The following is a 17256-nucleotide window of genomic DNA, read 5'->3' on the forward strand; positions in this document are numbered from 1 at the left end:
TAAAAAGTGTTTTTTTTTTTTTTTTTTTTGTCATTGCATCTGCAGTGAAAAAGTGGAATGACAATGTAACAGAGATTTGTCATGCTTGGGGGGACCACTTCAAGAATGCGCCTGGCTATAAAGCCAAATGAGCAGTGGCTGACTTTTGTTTGTTTTTTTGCATATTGTTCATGCATGGGAAGTGTTTTTACCTTTCACTTTTCAACCAAATTAAGACTGTACAGGAATGTTTCTATAGAGACGTCTCTTAGACGACTTTTTATCTTTCACCTTCAGCCAAATTTAGAGCATAGAGGGACGTCTATGTTTCATCGACCTGAAAATGACGACTTTTCAACTAAATCCAGAAGTTGTTTAGACGTGACTTGGCAGCGTCTTTAACGTATTGTTTTTCAACGTGTTTTTGCTGAGTGCCTTAGTTTGCGCTGCTTGCTAGTGGTCAAGTTGGGTAGTACATTTTGTTTCTCTGCCAAGTGAAATGTAAGATGTTTGAATGGTACAGTTTATTGATTATATATCAATAAAATGTGGTATGACTCAACTGAGCTGGTTAAATAGATGTCTACTTCCATGATTCTTGAGTCGTCTTTGATGGCCAGTTATATGAGCCGGATCCTGAATCTTTTTTCCACCGCTAATTGGCACGAAAGCGTGCTTTGCTAATGACTATTTGGTTGACAACTGGGAGCAACTAACTAACTTGTCCTTGTACCAGTTACATCCAAAAATGGTTGACAGCTGCTGTGCCCCAGGATGCCAGAATAGTCGGGGACAAGCAAAGGGAAAATCATTTTATAGGATTCCCAATTATCCCACAAGAGACAAATGTGGATTACTGCAAGACAAAACATGCAAGAAGCAGACATGAAAAAACAGAGCGATGGGATCCCTCAAATAATGGATTTGGCTTGTTTAGTGACCACTTTATATCAGGTACAGAACCCAGTGTTTTCCAAGTGTAATGTCTTGTTTATCTTGTTTATTTAGCATGTTTTTAACACAATGTCCAACAGATTTGTTTACATAAAGGCATTGACAATGGTCTGGCCCAATCACATTGTTAAATACCAACCCCTATCACTTTGGTCCTCCCTGTGTAATGCAGAGTTTGTTCCCTAACCGATGGCCCCTGACCCACGCTGCTCTGCAGCCCATTGGTTTATTTTCTTCACTGACACGGGGCTGGACCAATCATCAAACACCTCCTCCCTTGGGCTCGGTGCAACGGTGTGCAGTGCAATCCAGGATGAACATAACGTTATCTGTTAGGATCTTCTGAGATGGAGAGAAAATGCAAAGGAGGTGCAGAGAAACGGCGAAAGAAAAAAACTTGCTCTTCAAACAAACGCTGCCAAATGTGCCAAAATTACAGACATGTTGAGCTAGGTTGAGATAGCATCCCCAGAAGAAGAGAGTGTTACTGAGAGAAAGGAGAGCAGAGAGCAAAAAGACATAGATTACTTTGCCCATCCTGAGCCTTCTATGTTACAGAGCTTTTTGGATCACCACCCACCATAAAATGCCAAATATCCAGTAGTGCAAAGGGTATTGACCAGTGAAAACAGATGAATGCAGCTTTAAGATTCATTGCTGTGATGGAGTGGTGGAGTATAAATTTTTGTAGTGTTTAAAAAAAAAATGACACTTTTTGGAAGTATTATATTGTGTTCACTCTCACTGATTCCCGTTAACTCATTGCATGGCTTAAGGTACGTGGTTTTAAAGAGATGCACAGTTGGTATACACATTCAAGAGACCAAAAAGACAGTAAAGGTGTACGTTATTGAATGTGGTGGGTCAGTCTGGTCCAAAATGCCAGGGCCGCCCCCTTGTCCCAGTCCAACCCTGCAAAGGGGTGTTGCTCATTCAGCACTAAAACTACGCACAATGAGAAAGAAAATTGGGATTAAACAGTTACTTGTTATTGTAGTTATGTTACTGTCATGAACCTCCTCAGAAAAATTTTTCACTATGAAAACTAGAATTAGACATGAAAATCTCTGACATGGAAAGACATGAACTAGGCATAGAAAAGGTATGACAGGACACGGAACAAAGGGGAATTCGGGGCTATATATACACACACGAGGAACAGAGGGGTGACGAGACACAGGTGAAACAAATCAAGAAACAACACAAGGAGAAAGCAATGACCTAATCAAAAGGGAAAACACAGGGAGTAACACCTAACAGGAAATCAAGAACTTAACAAAATAAAACAGGAAACAGAAAAACTAAACACTAAACCATGACTGTAAAAAACCAAGAACTTAACAAAATACAATAAACAGAAGCCCAAGAAACTAATCAAACCATGACAGCCGGTCATTTAGCTGAGTGATTAGCTAGTTCCATTATGCTGCCGTTATGATTGTATCTGTGACGAAGAGCCACTTACCCTTCCAGTGATGACACTGTTTTTAGCTGACAAACTCCAAAGCTAGATGTGCATCATGAAGCCTGACCGCGTCCATTTGTACCCCTCCAGACTCTTGTATGCTTTCAGTGACTCTCCGGAGCATAGATATATATACATAAACACCTCAATGAGCCCTGGACCGCACGTCAACGTCGCCGCCATATTGGAGGAGGCAAACTGCCGCAATGAGAGGGTGCCTCATTCGTGCTGCTTGGAAATGTTTCCATCGTATGACAAGCAAAACTAGATCCCACGGGACTACCTTTCACAGGTAAGACTGAACAATTCCTTTTGATTGTATTTGATCATTACAACATCATTTTGAAAACAGAATTTGCTTACTTTGTTGATAATACTACAAGTCCCGCGCATAATACTATGAATTCCCGTGGTGAAACCAGCCTCCCAACAACAAAAAAGTAAATCGTATTTAACTAAATTGCCCTGACCTAACTACTCGGGTTGTTTTAAGTTGCTTAGCTAACTTTTCTCATATTACATAGATTTCCCAAAGATGAAGGTCTGAGAAAGCGGCGGGGTGTTTTAGGTCATATTTTAGCAGAAACAGAGAAAGTTGGAAAGGGTTCAAAAACGTTCAAGCAGCACTGTATATGCCCTGATTGAATTGAAGAGCAGCTACAAGTGATCCTGGCAAAGCAATAGGTGCAGATGTACCGCTGACGCTGTCAGGGGTGTTGACGTTGATGATGAACCTAATGACAGATAGGTACCTTCACAAGGAAATGTTTTGTTAATATTATCATGGCAAACCAAGATACCTCAAGAGCAGTATGTGATTTTGTTCATTTGTAGATGTTAAAGCAACAAGAAACAATATTATAACAGAAATGGGAAAGCTTGAAAACATCAACACTGCCATACCATTATGAAACCTCTAAGGAATGAAAAGTACTGAAGTCAGAAGTCCAACAGAAACAAGACAGGAGACTGCAAAAACATTGGAACCAGAGAACAAAACATCATATGAACTTATGATGCAGCATACGGAACAACATAATAGGACTGGGAAATATTTCCATAATATATCAGTATTGTGTAAAAGCCCCAGTAGTCATCCCTACAATATTCTCACTATATCAAGAGGTACTTGATCAAAATTAAATTTGGTTTTATCCATATATGCCGCACTCACGCAGTTCCTCCAACACATGAACAAGTAGAACCTCCTGTGTCCCTGGCGACAGGCACTTGGTCGGGTAGTAGGCAACTGGAGCCTTCCAATGGTCTTGTAGGACAACAATCATAAAAACAAGAGCCTCAGTGGCAACATCCGTCTCATTCATACCATCCCCCATATCCACAAATCCAGACATTTTCTGGGTATGACGATTATACTGGATATGCTGCTTAATAGCCATAACATCCAACATAAGACACACATATCCATATTTATGGAAATAGTACTGTCTGCGTTGGATGGCTATCTTTGTGACCAATACGTTAGTGCTAGCTGCCTTCTCCTCATTTCAAGAGGCATTTCATTCATTTCTACCTGCAAGGCGGATACTGGAGTCGTTCTTGAGGAACTGCAACAGGTCTTAAAGCATCCCATACCATGCCCACTTATCCCTCTTATATTCTCTATAGGGCCCATGTCCATGTTACCCAGCTCCAGCCCAGACTCACTTAGCCCACTTACATTCTCTATAGGACCAATTTAGTCCATGTGGCACCCATGTAACTAAAACCAAATGGGTCCCACATTGTGTTTCCCAGTTCCATACCATGTCCACTTAGGCCACTTATAATACCTATGGGGCCCATGTCCATGTCACCCAGTTCCAGCCCAGACTCACTTAGCCCACATATATACTTTACAGGGCCCATGTTTCTGAAAAAGATATGGGGCCCTGTTTATGCCAACTTAGCCCACTTACATACCTTATGGGGCTCATACAGCCAGCCCACAAGGGGTTCACAGGTGGGCTGGCCCATGTAACTGAAACCACATGGGACCTGAAAAATTTGCCCAGTTCAAGCCCATGCCCTCTCAGTACCCACATAGCCCGTATTAAACCCTTGTGGGGCCCACATGGACATGCTGGCTGGGTATATATGTTCTTTGTTTCCTTGCACATATAGCTGTATAAATGTAAGTATTGGAGTTTTTTAAAAGTCAAATTAAAGAGTATGGTTTAGACCTGCTCTATGTAAAAGCCAGCCAGGCAGTTGCAGTGTTTTGATTTGCAGACTTTGTTAATTTTCTTGTCCCAGTGATTGTCAATATTAGTAGTTAAAATCAGTAGTTAGAACGATTAATCAAAATCATTAACATGTAAACGCTGGTGCTGTAATACAGATGTCTCATTTACATGTCAAGATCTGGTTATTATAGACACAGATTTAATGTTTAACTGTCATGTATCATCACAGTAACAGCATTACATACACTGGCAGCTGTAAACATTCATGAAAACATTATAAAAATACATCCAGTGGTTTGGTGCCGACCTGTACACTAAGGAGTAGTTAACGTTTATAATCATCAGAGAACGTTACAGCCGTTGTTTCTGGTTCCTAATGGTTCCATAAATATATACGTTCGTGTGAGAATGTGTAAATGAGAGGCATTAACTTATAGCATTTTGTAGAAGACGCTTAATAAAGTTCACTCCATTGACTTGTATTAGGTCGTGGGACAGAGCTGCCTCCTCCAATATGGCGACAACGTCGACGTATCGCAGCAACGGGCCAACTCACTCAATGAGGCGTCTATGTATGTTTATGCTCCGGAGTAGGACGAAGGAGACACGTTCAAACAACATCTCTTCAACGTCGTTTTTGCACGTTTAAGTTTGGTCCCCTCAAGGTGCAGACTGTTACTCAGGCGTCGTCTTTTTTTCCATTTTTCTGACGTTAAGTGAACGTCCAGTAATAACGTCCACACAGGGTTGGACTGGGACAAAAACTCGGCTCTGGCATTTTGGACCAGACTGGCCCACCACATTCGATAACGCACACCTTTTCTGTCTTTTTGGTCTCTTGAATGTGTATACCAACTGTGCATCTCTTCAAAACCACGTACCTTAAGCCATGCAATGAGTTAACAGGGATCAGTGAGAGTGAACACATTAAATACTTCCAAAAAGTGTCATTTATTAACACTACAAAAATGTATACTCCATCACAGTAATGAATCTTAAAGCCGCATTCATCTGTTTTTACTGGTCAATACCCTTTGCACTACTGGATTTTTGGCATTTTGTTGTGGGTGGTGATCCAAAAAGCTCTGTAACATAGAAGGTTTAGGATGGGCAAAGTAATCTATGTCCTTCTGCTCTCTGCTCTCCTTTCTCTCAGTAACACTCTCCTCTTCTGGGGATGCTATCTCAACCTAGCCCAACAAAACATGAACAGAGACTGTGGGGTGAGTTTTTCTTTTTAAATAAGGATGCAGTCAGGTCCAGAATTATTGGATTCTCTGATAAATAGACACACAGCTGCATTGGCATAACACTGGCAATGAACAAAATGATGTCATTTTAAAAAGTGTGATGTTCTTTTGTTTTAGGCCCAGGCCTAAAAAGTAGCTTAGCCTAGGCCTACTAGTTAAACAGTTAATAGCCTAATAACGAAATCAGAATGCTGCCCGCTGACTCACTTTTCATGTTGGTGAGTGGCAGCTTTACCTTTACAAATACACCTAGAATTATTGGATTCTCTTGTAACGAGGCGCACAGCTGCATTGGCATAACATAGGCAACAGACTAAATGATATCATTTTTAAAAGTGTGATTTTCTTTAATTTCTGTTCATTGTCCCTAACCACCTACATAAAAACTGCCTAACACATTTTTCCAGGGCCAAAAAGTAGCTTAGCCTTGGGCTAGCCTGCTACTCACCCCACAAACAATAATAGTCTAATAATGAAATTACTGATTGTTGGTGAATGGTGGTTTTAAAAAGTGTTCTCACATTCAAGACTATTTAGTTCAGGATGGAAGACGTGAACGTACTAACCTAGGCTTATTTTCTCATCCAGTCAGTGTACACAATGTATAATAAATAGCTGCTAGTGGTAAGGTTGTTAGCTAATTTCACCTGCGTTTACAATACAAACTAACTTGGCCATAGAACATTAGCCAAAATTATTTTATTGACATTTTATCATTTTATCAGTTTTACCAAGGGGTTGTGTCGCTTTAGCCTCTATCCAAAAAAGGTTCAGGTTTTGGATATACCATGACCTGGATGACTGAGAACCTTCACAGACATATTGCTTTAGCCTCCTCATTACATAGCCTAACTGTTCTGAAACCAGTCCAGCTTAACCCAGGTTGTACTACATGTTCCTGTTCACTGTAAGTACCACTGCTACAACCACTACCACCACCACTGTCATCAGTCATGGGAGCTGATGAAGGCTCTGCCTTGGCAAACATGTCTGTAATTTTGGTACATTTGGCAGCGTTTGTTTGAAGAGCAAGTTTATTTTTTTCTCTGCGCCTCCTTTGAGTTTTCTCTCCATCTCAGAAGATCCTAACAGATAACTTTACGTTCATCCTGCATTGCACTGCACACCGGTGCACTGAGCCAAACGTGTTTGATGATTGGTCCAGCCCTGTGTCAGTGATGAAAATAACCAATGGGCTGCAGAGCAGCATGGGTCAGGGGCCAGCAGTTAGGGAACAAACTCTTGCGCTGACTTTTTTTTTTTTTTTGCCGAATGCATTACACAAGCAGGACCAAGTGAAAGGGGCTGGTGTTTAACAATGTGACTGGGCCAGACCATTGGGCCGCTGATCTACTGGTTTTATGGGCTGGTCAGAAACTTACCTGACAATACAATACTAATACATACAAGTTGATCATTACTCTAATGTATTTCATGATGCTTTCCACAATACTGTTTTATTTTTAAAAAGTACTATTTAAAAGACTAACATGTCATCTTAAAATATTCATTAATTTATTCCATGTTGGTGCATGGAATGTGTTTCTACCAAATGACAAAAAGTCATAAAAAAATACAACCAAACCAACAGGAATGTTTGAACTGTTCCAGATACAGAGAACTAAAAATTGCCATCAATAAATTGGCATTAATGTAAGATTTATCAAATATAATACAAAGCAAAAATCTTGTTAAAATCATTTTGTTTAATGATCCTATATGCATTTCACTGTCAAAACAGCACTTCAGGCTTCACAGGGATCTCCTAACGTAAAAATAAACAAATATCAGCTGATATATCATAATCATGATTCCTGATTATCACTAGGTTAACAATAACCCTCTAGTCAGCTCACTCACTTCTCACGTCAGAGTTCATAAATCTGTGCAAGAAACATTTTTCAACATGTGTACATTTGTATCCTTTTGCATTAGATTTCAATAATTTCTCTACCAGAGCAAAAGCTTATCAGTATATTTCACTGAAACCACTTTAAGAATCAACAATTAACTTCCTGTGATGCTTCTGGCTGCTGGATTCACCACCAACATTTGTGGAAAGTAATGTGTTTACACAGCTATCACAGAAACCCAGAAATCCTTTTCACTCTTTTTTGACTTCTTATGCACCTTTAAAAGTGTTTCTTTTAAGTCTTTTTCTTTTTTCACTCCAGAGAATAAATAAACCTGGCTCTTGTTATCTTCTTGAGGCAGTTGTGTGTATGATAACAGCTCAGCTCTGAGCAGCAGCTGATTCACCATCTGGAGAGACTGAGCGCTCCCTCTCCTTCCTCTTCAGTGCTGCCTGTCTGCCCCCTGCTGGTGAGGAGGGGGACTGGGTGTCCTGCTGGCAGAGCTGGGACAGGAGGAGGTCCACACTCTGGACCAGAACAGAGTCCAGAACCTTCTGCTCCTCGGAGGTAAACCGACTCAGAACGTGACGTTCCACAGACGTTTTCCCTGACGGCCGGCCAATACCGATCCGAAGTCTAGGCATCACCTGAAGAGAGAGCAGAGGACGGAAATACACATTCAATACATTTCACTCTTTAAACATATGTCTGTCAGGATTCTCAGTCATCCAGGTCATGGTTTATTCAAAAAAACAAAAAACAAAAAAAAACAACAACAAGCAACTGGACTTATAGGGTTACTTGAAGATGTTTCCTCCAAGTCTTCAGTTCTGGTGACTGGTGAGGAGTTGGGGTTTAAATAAGAATATCTGTGGGTGTTTCCCACCTAAAAATAGCATGACTAGGGTTTATAAATGACCAAATAGATCAAAAATGATCAATACGATACGTATTTTGGAACAAGCTGTAAAGTCTCTCTCTCACTCACTGAAGCACACATACTAAGTTGTTATTTTCTTTGCTTGGTAATGCGAGTTTCACCAACTCTCCACCAGTCTTTTAGAACTGAAGAAGCTACTTGAATGAAACAACAAGTCCATTTGCCCTTGCTTCCCCTTTTAATGCATACACAGTACCCTCCAAACCTAAGTTTCACAGTCGAGTGAAATTCAATTCCACTGTGAACATACTTTTGGGTATAGAAAACTACACAAATGACTCAAGCCGTCCTGCAGTTACTTACATCAGTCTGGAGACAGTCGACACAGGAGCGGACTCCATTGTGACCTCTATGAAGAAGAACAACAATTTGGTGTCAATGATTCAGATTTCCCTTTTTTCAGAGCAGCCATTTTCAGTCGAGACATTATGTATTCACATTCTCATTTAGGTTGCTAACTAACTTGGACTTCCCACACTGTATAATTCTTGTACCATCCGGCCAAAATATTGCTTTTTTAGCGCCAACTAGAGGGATGTTTCATGATATTAAATTGATTTTTACACATAAATAACTTCATCTTTTACTTTTTCACACCTTCAAATGATCAGTTTCCATGACAAGTCCAGTACCGAGATGTTCCAGATATTATTCTAGTTGTTAGTACATTAAATCTGATGATGACTGTAATCCTGTGGTTCTCAAATATTTTCTGTCATGCCGCCCCAGGGGAGAGACATTTTTTCACGTTTTTCACATTTTAATGGATTTTAGTGGACGACTGAATCAAATCGGGACTGCTAGCGCTAACAGCTCCAGTAGTTTCTGTGCTCACTGCAACATGCTTTCCATTTAGATGGTACCGTAGGGTTGAAGTGCTTCGGTGGTATGCAAACGTAATTGACACGTTAAAGTCCCACCCCTAGTCAGTTTATTAACTCAATTTGTAACATTTAAACAAGGCTGCTCAGTCTGTGTGATTCTCATAACAGAGAAAAAAGTGCAAGTGACTCCCTGGAATATCATGTGAGTTTTTTTGCACCTTTGCGATGTGGTGGGCAACTTTGTACGAGGCTAACAGTGTTTTTTTGTTTTTTTTTCTGATGCCGCGCTCCCAAACTGACAGCCTGTGACAGGCCTGTGACAATAGCCTCCATCAGCCCGATGATTAGTTTGAGCACCGCTGCCACCTAGTGACTGGAGGCTTGTTTATCGTTCAAGCATGAATAAAGACATGAATACTGAAAGTCCCCCTGCCCCTCAAGCCCCCCATGACACCTCACTGGGCAGCCCCTCTATTTCAGAAGTTCTTCTGTAATCCAAGATCACAAGAGCGTGGTAGAGGAACACCCACCTGGCACTCCCTCCATGTTTGATGGCGATTTTCCCCAGAGGCTTGTCCAGTTCGTCGTGGACCAGCAGGATATCTTCAGGCTTGATGCCATATTTACCAGCTGGAGAGGAAGACAAAATTTACTTTAGATCATCAAACACTCCACTACTGAAAGCAGAAAAACATTAACCAGTCAAGTTTAGTCATCTGTTTTGTTTTTTTTTTGGACGGAACACTGATAACACTACAGGATGTATGGTTTTGATTAGGTGTAGTCAAAAGATTAATTCTGTATGTTTCATCAAAGTCTTCAGTTCTAAATGACTGGTTGGGGTTTTAATAGGAACATCTGTCACATCTCCCATTATGAACAATCAAGTGCTTACCTGTGACTGGAAGAAACTGTTTTGATCCTGTTTCACTTTGCCAGTGAACAGGGGAGGAGGACTTAGGACTCAACTGGGAGTCTCAGGCCTCATTCAAACCTTGCATCAACATCTGACCTCGGCAAACCGATCAAAAGTGGCCAGCTTTAAGTACCTATGGTCAAACCTGCCATTAAAATGTGTCTCCACATTCGTCCCCACCCAGCACTTGAACTACAATCTCAGTTTCGTGCTCTACATTCAAATACACCAAAAAACACCAACATCATTTAGGCTGCTGTAGAATATTGTAACAGTTGATGTCTCTAATGGATCTCTACCTACTCAGATCAGAAGTATGAACAGCTGTTTGTTGTGTGTGTGTAATGAGCTGGGGAAATTCATTCATTCATGTTTTGTAACCGCTTGTCCAGGGGGTACACCCTGGACAGGTCTCCAGTCTGTCACAGGGCTAACACAGAGAGACAGACAACCATTCACACTCACATTCACACCTATGGCCAATTTAGAATCACCAATGAACCTAATGAGCAAGTCTTTGGACGCTGGAAGGAAGCTGGAGTACCTGGAGAGAACCCACACAGACACAGTGAGAACATGCAAACTCCACACAGAAAGGCCCAGTCGGCCCATGGATTCGAACTCGGAACCTTCTTGCATATTTTGGAACAAGCTGTAAAGTTACTGTTACTTACTGAAAACACACATGTTAAGTTACTATTTACAGTATATATTGATCTCTGACCTGACATTATTTTAGAAACAAAGCTCAGATTAGAACTGAACCCTGACAAATAGTCCATAGGCACCCTAATTTCACTGCTGTGACCCAGACCACTTCCTGATGTGGAATGAGAATGGATCTTTAAGCTGGACACTTGAGACTGGATTGACCGGGATGGATTTTAATGCAAGGTCTGAATGGAGCTTCTTTGAATCCAAAGACTCTTCTGGTTTGTACATTGATCTCAGACGTTAAATGTTTTAATTCTATAAGATAACCAGAGTAGTTTGCTAGAACTGACTTTATGCCCATTCTGTGAACAGTGAACGTTTTCTGTAGGATTGGAGCAGTTAAAGATCTTTGAAATATCACTGAGGAGGAAGAACCTGCGAAGAATTTAAACTGAAGATGACGTCTCATCCTATTATGCTGTTTTATCAGATCAGAATGAAAAAGAAATCTGGGAGTGATCTGCAAGTAAAATATAATAAATAACAGAAATAATTAACCACACACAGAAATGACTTCACCTGCTTTGGCCACTGATACTCCGTTGACATTCATGAGCAGCTTGGGACGGAGCAGCACCACATGCGTGTCCAGCACCTCTGACAAGATGACCTCACCCGACACATTCTTGTCAGCACGCCAACGGTCCGCCAAGCCGAGCCGGGCGGCGAGGGCGCCGAGCACCGCCATGCCGACACTGTGTCTGGTATCCTCCATCCCTCGGTTACCGAGCCCCACCACCTAACACAAATACAGGATTACTTCTCTATAGTGGAGATGCAGATGTACATTAGGTATCACTTTATGTCCAGATTATCACCTGATAAGAGCAAAAATCTCATGGTATTGGATATTTTTCTATCTACCTCACAAGGGTTGATAACAGCTACTAATTTTAGTCACAATCAATAAAATAAAATAAAAAACAGTAATGCCAAATTACATTTTTGCAAGTATAAGGTTCATTTCTCTTCCAAGAAAAACTTTGTGTGTGCTGCCATACACAAATGTGACTGTATACAACTACTGCCTTGTACTGATGGTACTGATCCTCTGGCAGCAGTGAGAGCACTCTCTAGACTACATTGTATTACACTCACACTCTTTGGATGCTGACACACTGCACTGCAGTGTACTGCACACTACACTGAAAATCGCAGTGGCACAGTGAACAGACAGTAGCTACCAATGGCTATGACTTACTTAGATAATGTCTTCACATTTTAATTTTGTGATGGATAATTTGACCTAAAAACCTAAAAATCTTAATTCATTTTTTAGGGGGTTCGCGAGAGCTGATCGGACTATTACACGGGCTTGGTAAACTTTTGCTGGTTAACTTTAAAAGAAGTTACAGTGTGGTAGACAGGGTGCAGATGATATGACGGTTTTATACTCACCAGTTTTCGGGGGCCTTGTGTGTGTATCTCTGCTTCGACCCCCATCGTTGGTGTAAACGTATCACTCAGCAAAACTCGATTTATGACTCTCATTAAAAGTCGCCGCATTGTGATAAAGTTCAACAGCTTCTTGAAAAATTGCAAAATAGTGCGACAAATTTTACGAAAAACTGTGTCATTAGTCATTCGGCTACTAAAACAAACTGTCTGGGCTTGAAAATAACTGAAATGTGAGGTGTTTTTACATGAAAGAAACTGTCCTTATGAGGACACCCTTTGAATTCATATTGGGCTTCACAATGTCTTAAGTACCATGTTTGACTGCTAGAACTATTTGCTACGTCCTCATACGAAGCAAAGTTAAGTTCTTATATTGTTTTTAAGCCTCAACGTGTGATGGTAACTTTGACTTTTGCTGTTAGCATGCTACAGTTAGCTTACTGTACCTTTAACTCAAAGCAACGCAACCCCAACAGACGCGATTAACAAGTACCATAAAATCCGTACATATAACATATAAAATCCAACACATGTAGTGAACTGAGGTCATACAGTAGACTGTATGGGTCATGCTCTAGCTTAATCTGCTGTCATGCAGCTCTCCCCGCAGTCAACGAGTGTAACCGAGATAGCCCGGTGAGCTGGCTGTTCCTCCTGTGATTGGCTGCACCGCCATCTAGCGTGGTGGCTGCAGCCCATGTTGCCAAATTCGGCTGTCTCACGACCAGTTTGAATTTCATTTGTTTCTTCTTCTTCTTTCGGCTTTTATGGCGGTTGGCAACTAACTTTAATGGTGCATTACCGCCACCAACTGGACTGGGGTATGGTACTTGAGTCTTATCTATCAAAACTTCAAAATAAACAAACAAATATACCACACAAACCAATAAACCAAGACAAACAAAACCCCCAAACAAATAGATAATCAAAAATAAGTCAATAATTAATCAAATTAAATAATATATCTATAATGATGATGATAAATAAATAAATAAATAAATAAACTAAATTCTATGAAATAATCCTGTATTCCTCAGGAAACCAAATACATAATTGAAACAGATTTCACCCGAGCTTCCTTGCAAGATGTCCTTCATGTTAAGACTCAACTGAATTTCTTGTAATTGTAATTTTAGTCTTTGTCTCTCTTCCTGATATTTAGGACAGTGTAGAAACACATGCTCTATGGACTCTGGACTATCACAGACTTCGCAACTGCCATCATCATGCTTTCTCATTAAAAACAAAGAACTATTCAATCTTGTGTGTCCATACCTCATTCTTGAGAACACATCCTCCTCCTGCTTGCTCCTGTTTGTATTTCTGCCCTTTCTCACCTTGTTCTGGATGTTATAGAATTGTCTTCCAGTCTGTCCTCTGTCCCATAATGCTTGCCATTTTTCCTTCATTTTGTTTTTAACCATACTTTTAAAATCAGCTTTACTCTTCACCTCTATGTCAATGATGGACTTTCCAGCTGCCCTCTTAGCACATTTATCTGCTAATTCATTGCCTGCAACTCCTATATGAGCTGGTACCCATACCAGTGTTACCTCTGTACCTGATTTAAGCAGATTGTTTATAACTTGTACTATTTCTAATACAATGTCCTGCCTTGATTTTGATAGACAATTTTTGACACTCATTAAGGCTGAACTTGAGTCTGAAGCAATTACTGCCTTCCTTGGCCTATTGACTTCCACCCATACCAGAGCTAACAACACAGCAGTCAACTCTGCTGTGAAAACTGATAAATCATCACTAATTCTCTTACCAAATTCCATTTTTAGACTTGGGATGACAAAGGCAACCCCCATTCTTTTGTCAGTCTTTTTTGAGGCATCTGTATACAGAATAATACACTCTCTGTACCTCTCCATTAAATAACTCTGCACCCTATACTTGTCCATGTCATCTTCTTGCTTCTCTTCTAGCAACCCCAAATCGATGGGCACTTCTTTAAAAAGCCATGGAGGCGCAGCTGGGAAAGGTACAGTGGGACTTATTTCTATTTCGTTAAACCCCATCTCAGAAACTTTCATGAATGACTCATGTGATCGTCACTATGACCCCTCAAGTTTGCCCAATACACAATAGCTAGCTGGTCTCTTCTAAGGTGAAGAGGCATTTCTCCCATTTCCACCTGAATAGCTGATACTGGTGTAGTTTTGACAGCCCCACAGCATAACCTTAACGCCTGATTTTGGATTACATCCAATTTACTCAGCAACGTTTTGGCTGCAGACCCATATATAATGCTTCCATAATCTAGTACAGATCTGACCAATCCTGTGTAAATTGTTCTTAGAGCAGGTCTACTTGCTCCCCAATCCACTCCACACAGACACCTCATCGCATTTAGCACTTTCTTGCATTTATCAATGATCTTTTGTATATGCAATGCCCATGTTAACTTTTTTGCCCTGCGATGGACTGGAGACCTGTCCAGGGTGTACCCCTGCCTCTCGCCCGATGACAGCTGGGATAGGCTCCAGCAGACCCCCGTGACCCTTAACAGGACTAAACGGGTATAGAAGATGAATGAATGAAATGAATGAATGTTAACTTTTGATCAAACCATATACCCAGATATTTAAAGGATTCAACTCTTTCCAGTTCATTTCCAGCTAATTCCACTCTTAAATCCTTAGCTATTTTCTTTCTTGAGAAGAACATTATTTTAGTTGTATCTATTGATATCCTAAAACCCCATTTAATGGACCATTTACCCACAACATTCACAGCTTGCTGTACCTTACTCACCACAAATTCAACATTCCTCCCTCTTTTCCATAAAGCACCATCATCTGCAAACAATGCTACCTCCACAAGGTTCTCCACATCTTTAAAAATCCCATTTATCATAATGGAGAACAGTAAAGGACTAATGATACTCCCTTGTGGAATACCATTTTCAGTTTGGTACTTTCCACTTGCTACCCCATTTACCTTCACCATTATTGTTCTGTTTGACAAAAAACTCCTTAACCCATGTAAACATTCTTCCCTTGATTCCCATATGATTTAACCTAATCAGCAGCCCTTCCTTCCACATCATGTCATACGCTTTCTCAATGTCAAAAAAGACAGCCACAACTGACTCCTTATTCACTTGGGCTCGCCTTATCACATCCTCTAAATAAACTAAAGGATCCATTGTGCTTCTGCCTTTTCTAAAACCACTTTGATAGCTTTGTAACAACCCATTAATCTCAACTGTATATACTAGCCTGTCATTTATAATTCTTTCCATAGTCTTCCCCATTTGAGATTTGAGTGCTATTGGTCTATAATTGCCAGGGATCTGTGGATCTTTCCCAGGTTTTTTAATGGGGATAATTATAGATTCCTTCCAGGCTCTTGGAATTATTCCCTCAATCCAGACTTTATTAAATAAACACAATAACATTTCCTTTCCTTTATCAGTTAAGTTCTCCAACATAGAATAGCAAATGCCATCCCCCCCTGGAGAGGATTTACCCAATTTCCTTAGTGCATTATTTAATTCAGTTATTGTGAACAGCTCATCCATCACCCCTCCTATCACCTCTTCATTCTCAAGGTCCTGTTGATACTTTCCTATTGTTTCTGCTCTTGCTCTCTTTTCCTGTTGAGTAAGATTTTCACTACTTCATGTACTTTACTTAATGTCTTTGCTATGATCTCTGCTTTGCCAACACTACTAGTAATAATGTTTTGACCATCAACCAATCCAGGATAACCATATTCCTTTCCACATCCTTTCATTTTCTTTATCATGCCCCAAACTTTCTGTATTGGTGTAGTTCTTCCTATAGATTCACAGAACCTTCTCCAGCAACCCCTCTTAGCCTCCCTAATAGTTTTCCTTACAACTGCTTGAGATTTCTTAAATTCAATTAGGTTATGGAAGTTGTGCGTTCTCTTCAACACTCTAAATGCTTTGTTCCTATCTTTAACTGCTTTTTTACATTCATTAGACCACCATGGAACTATTTTACTTAGCTTCTTGGGCTTGGATTTAGGGATGGTTAATGATGCAGCACTGATTATGCCAGCACTGATATAACTGCATAAATATTCAATATCTTTCTGTGTATCTATTACTGACAGCAATTCATCACTAATCTCTCTAAACTTGTCCCAATCAGCTTTCTCTAAAACCCATCTCTCATTTTTGATTTCTTGCTCAACTGCGACTTCCATTCCTACTTGAACTTTTATAGGGAAGTGATCACTACCTATAGCATTGTCCTTCATAACCTCCCAGTCACACTTGTCTGCTAATGTCATTGTAGCTAATGTGAGGTCTATTGCAGATTCTGTTCCCCTACCCACATCCATTCTAGTACCTGAACCATCATTCAGACATACTAAATCTTCTTCATCAATAAACTCTAGAAGCACATCCCCATTGGCATCATTCCTTTCCCCCCATAATGTACTATGTGCATTAAAGTCACCACACCACACCACTCTCCCTCTAGTATCCTTCCAAATGTCTGTTAACTGGCTTAATTCTAATTGCCTACATGGATTATAGAAATTTATTCCAAAAAAAAAGAAATTACAGAGGCACTCTGAAGTTGAAGAAGTATCAAAAAAAGCCTTTAATTTAACATGGCAAGGACTGATTAAAAGCACATGAGGGTAATATAGAAATTTATTATTTCTATATTACCTTCATTTGACCAGACCTCTATCATAGTGTACTCTAGATCCTTCCCTCTTTTAATTTCCCTATATTGGATACCTTTTTGTATAAATGTTATGACTCCCCCACCTTTACCATTTCCCC

General features: G+C 40.3%; 1 protein-coding gene across 2 annotated transcripts; it reads right to left on the minus strand.

The window, feature by feature from the left end:
• Positions 1 to 7520: 7520 nt before the first annotated feature.
• On the minus strand, positions 7521 to 13195 carry ptrh1 (peptidyl-tRNA hydrolase 1 homolog). 2 transcript variants are annotated; one of them, XM_084550744.1, is made up of 6 exons: positions 12926 to 13195; positions 12480 to 12605; positions 11601 to 11820; positions 9982 to 10081; positions 8931 to 8976; positions 7521 to 8334 (listed from the first exon to the last, which is right to left on the minus strand). In XM_084550744.1, the coding sequence occupies exons 2-6, from the start codon at positions 12585 to 12587 to the stop codon at positions 8068 to 8070; spliced, it is 741 nt and encodes a 246-aa protein (XP_084406870.1). In that variant the 5' UTR covers positions 12588 to 12605; positions 12926 to 13195; the 3' UTR covers positions 7521 to 8067. The 2 variants fall into 2 exon arrangements, with proteins under 2 accessions (XP_084406870.1, XP_084406869.1); XM_084550743.1 differs by having other exon boundaries at positions 12480 to 13195.
• Positions 13196 to 17256: the final 4061 nt, after the last annotated feature.

The sequence above is a fragment of the Chelon labrosus genome (assembly GCF_963514085.1).
Source record: "Chelon labrosus genome assembly, chromosome: 9".
NCBI classification, from domain to species: Eukaryota; Metazoa; Chordata; class Actinopteri; order Mugiliformes; family Mugilidae; genus Chelon; species Chelon labrosus.

Bases quoted from the DNA above. Each gene is read 5' to 3' on its own strand.
- ptrh1 (XM_084550743.1), bottom strand. From the start codon at position 12,665: ATGACTAATGACACAGTTTTTCGTAAAATTTGTCGCACTATTTTGCAA. The intron at 11,821-12,479 runs GTGAGTATAAAA...TATTTGTGTTAG, and splicing joins CACAAGGCCCCCGAAAACTG to GTGGTGGGGCTCGGTAACCG. The intron at 8,977-9,981 runs GTGGGTGTTCCT...TCTTCTTCATAG, and splicing joins AAACATGGAGGGAGTGCCAG to AGGTCACAATGGAGTCCGCT.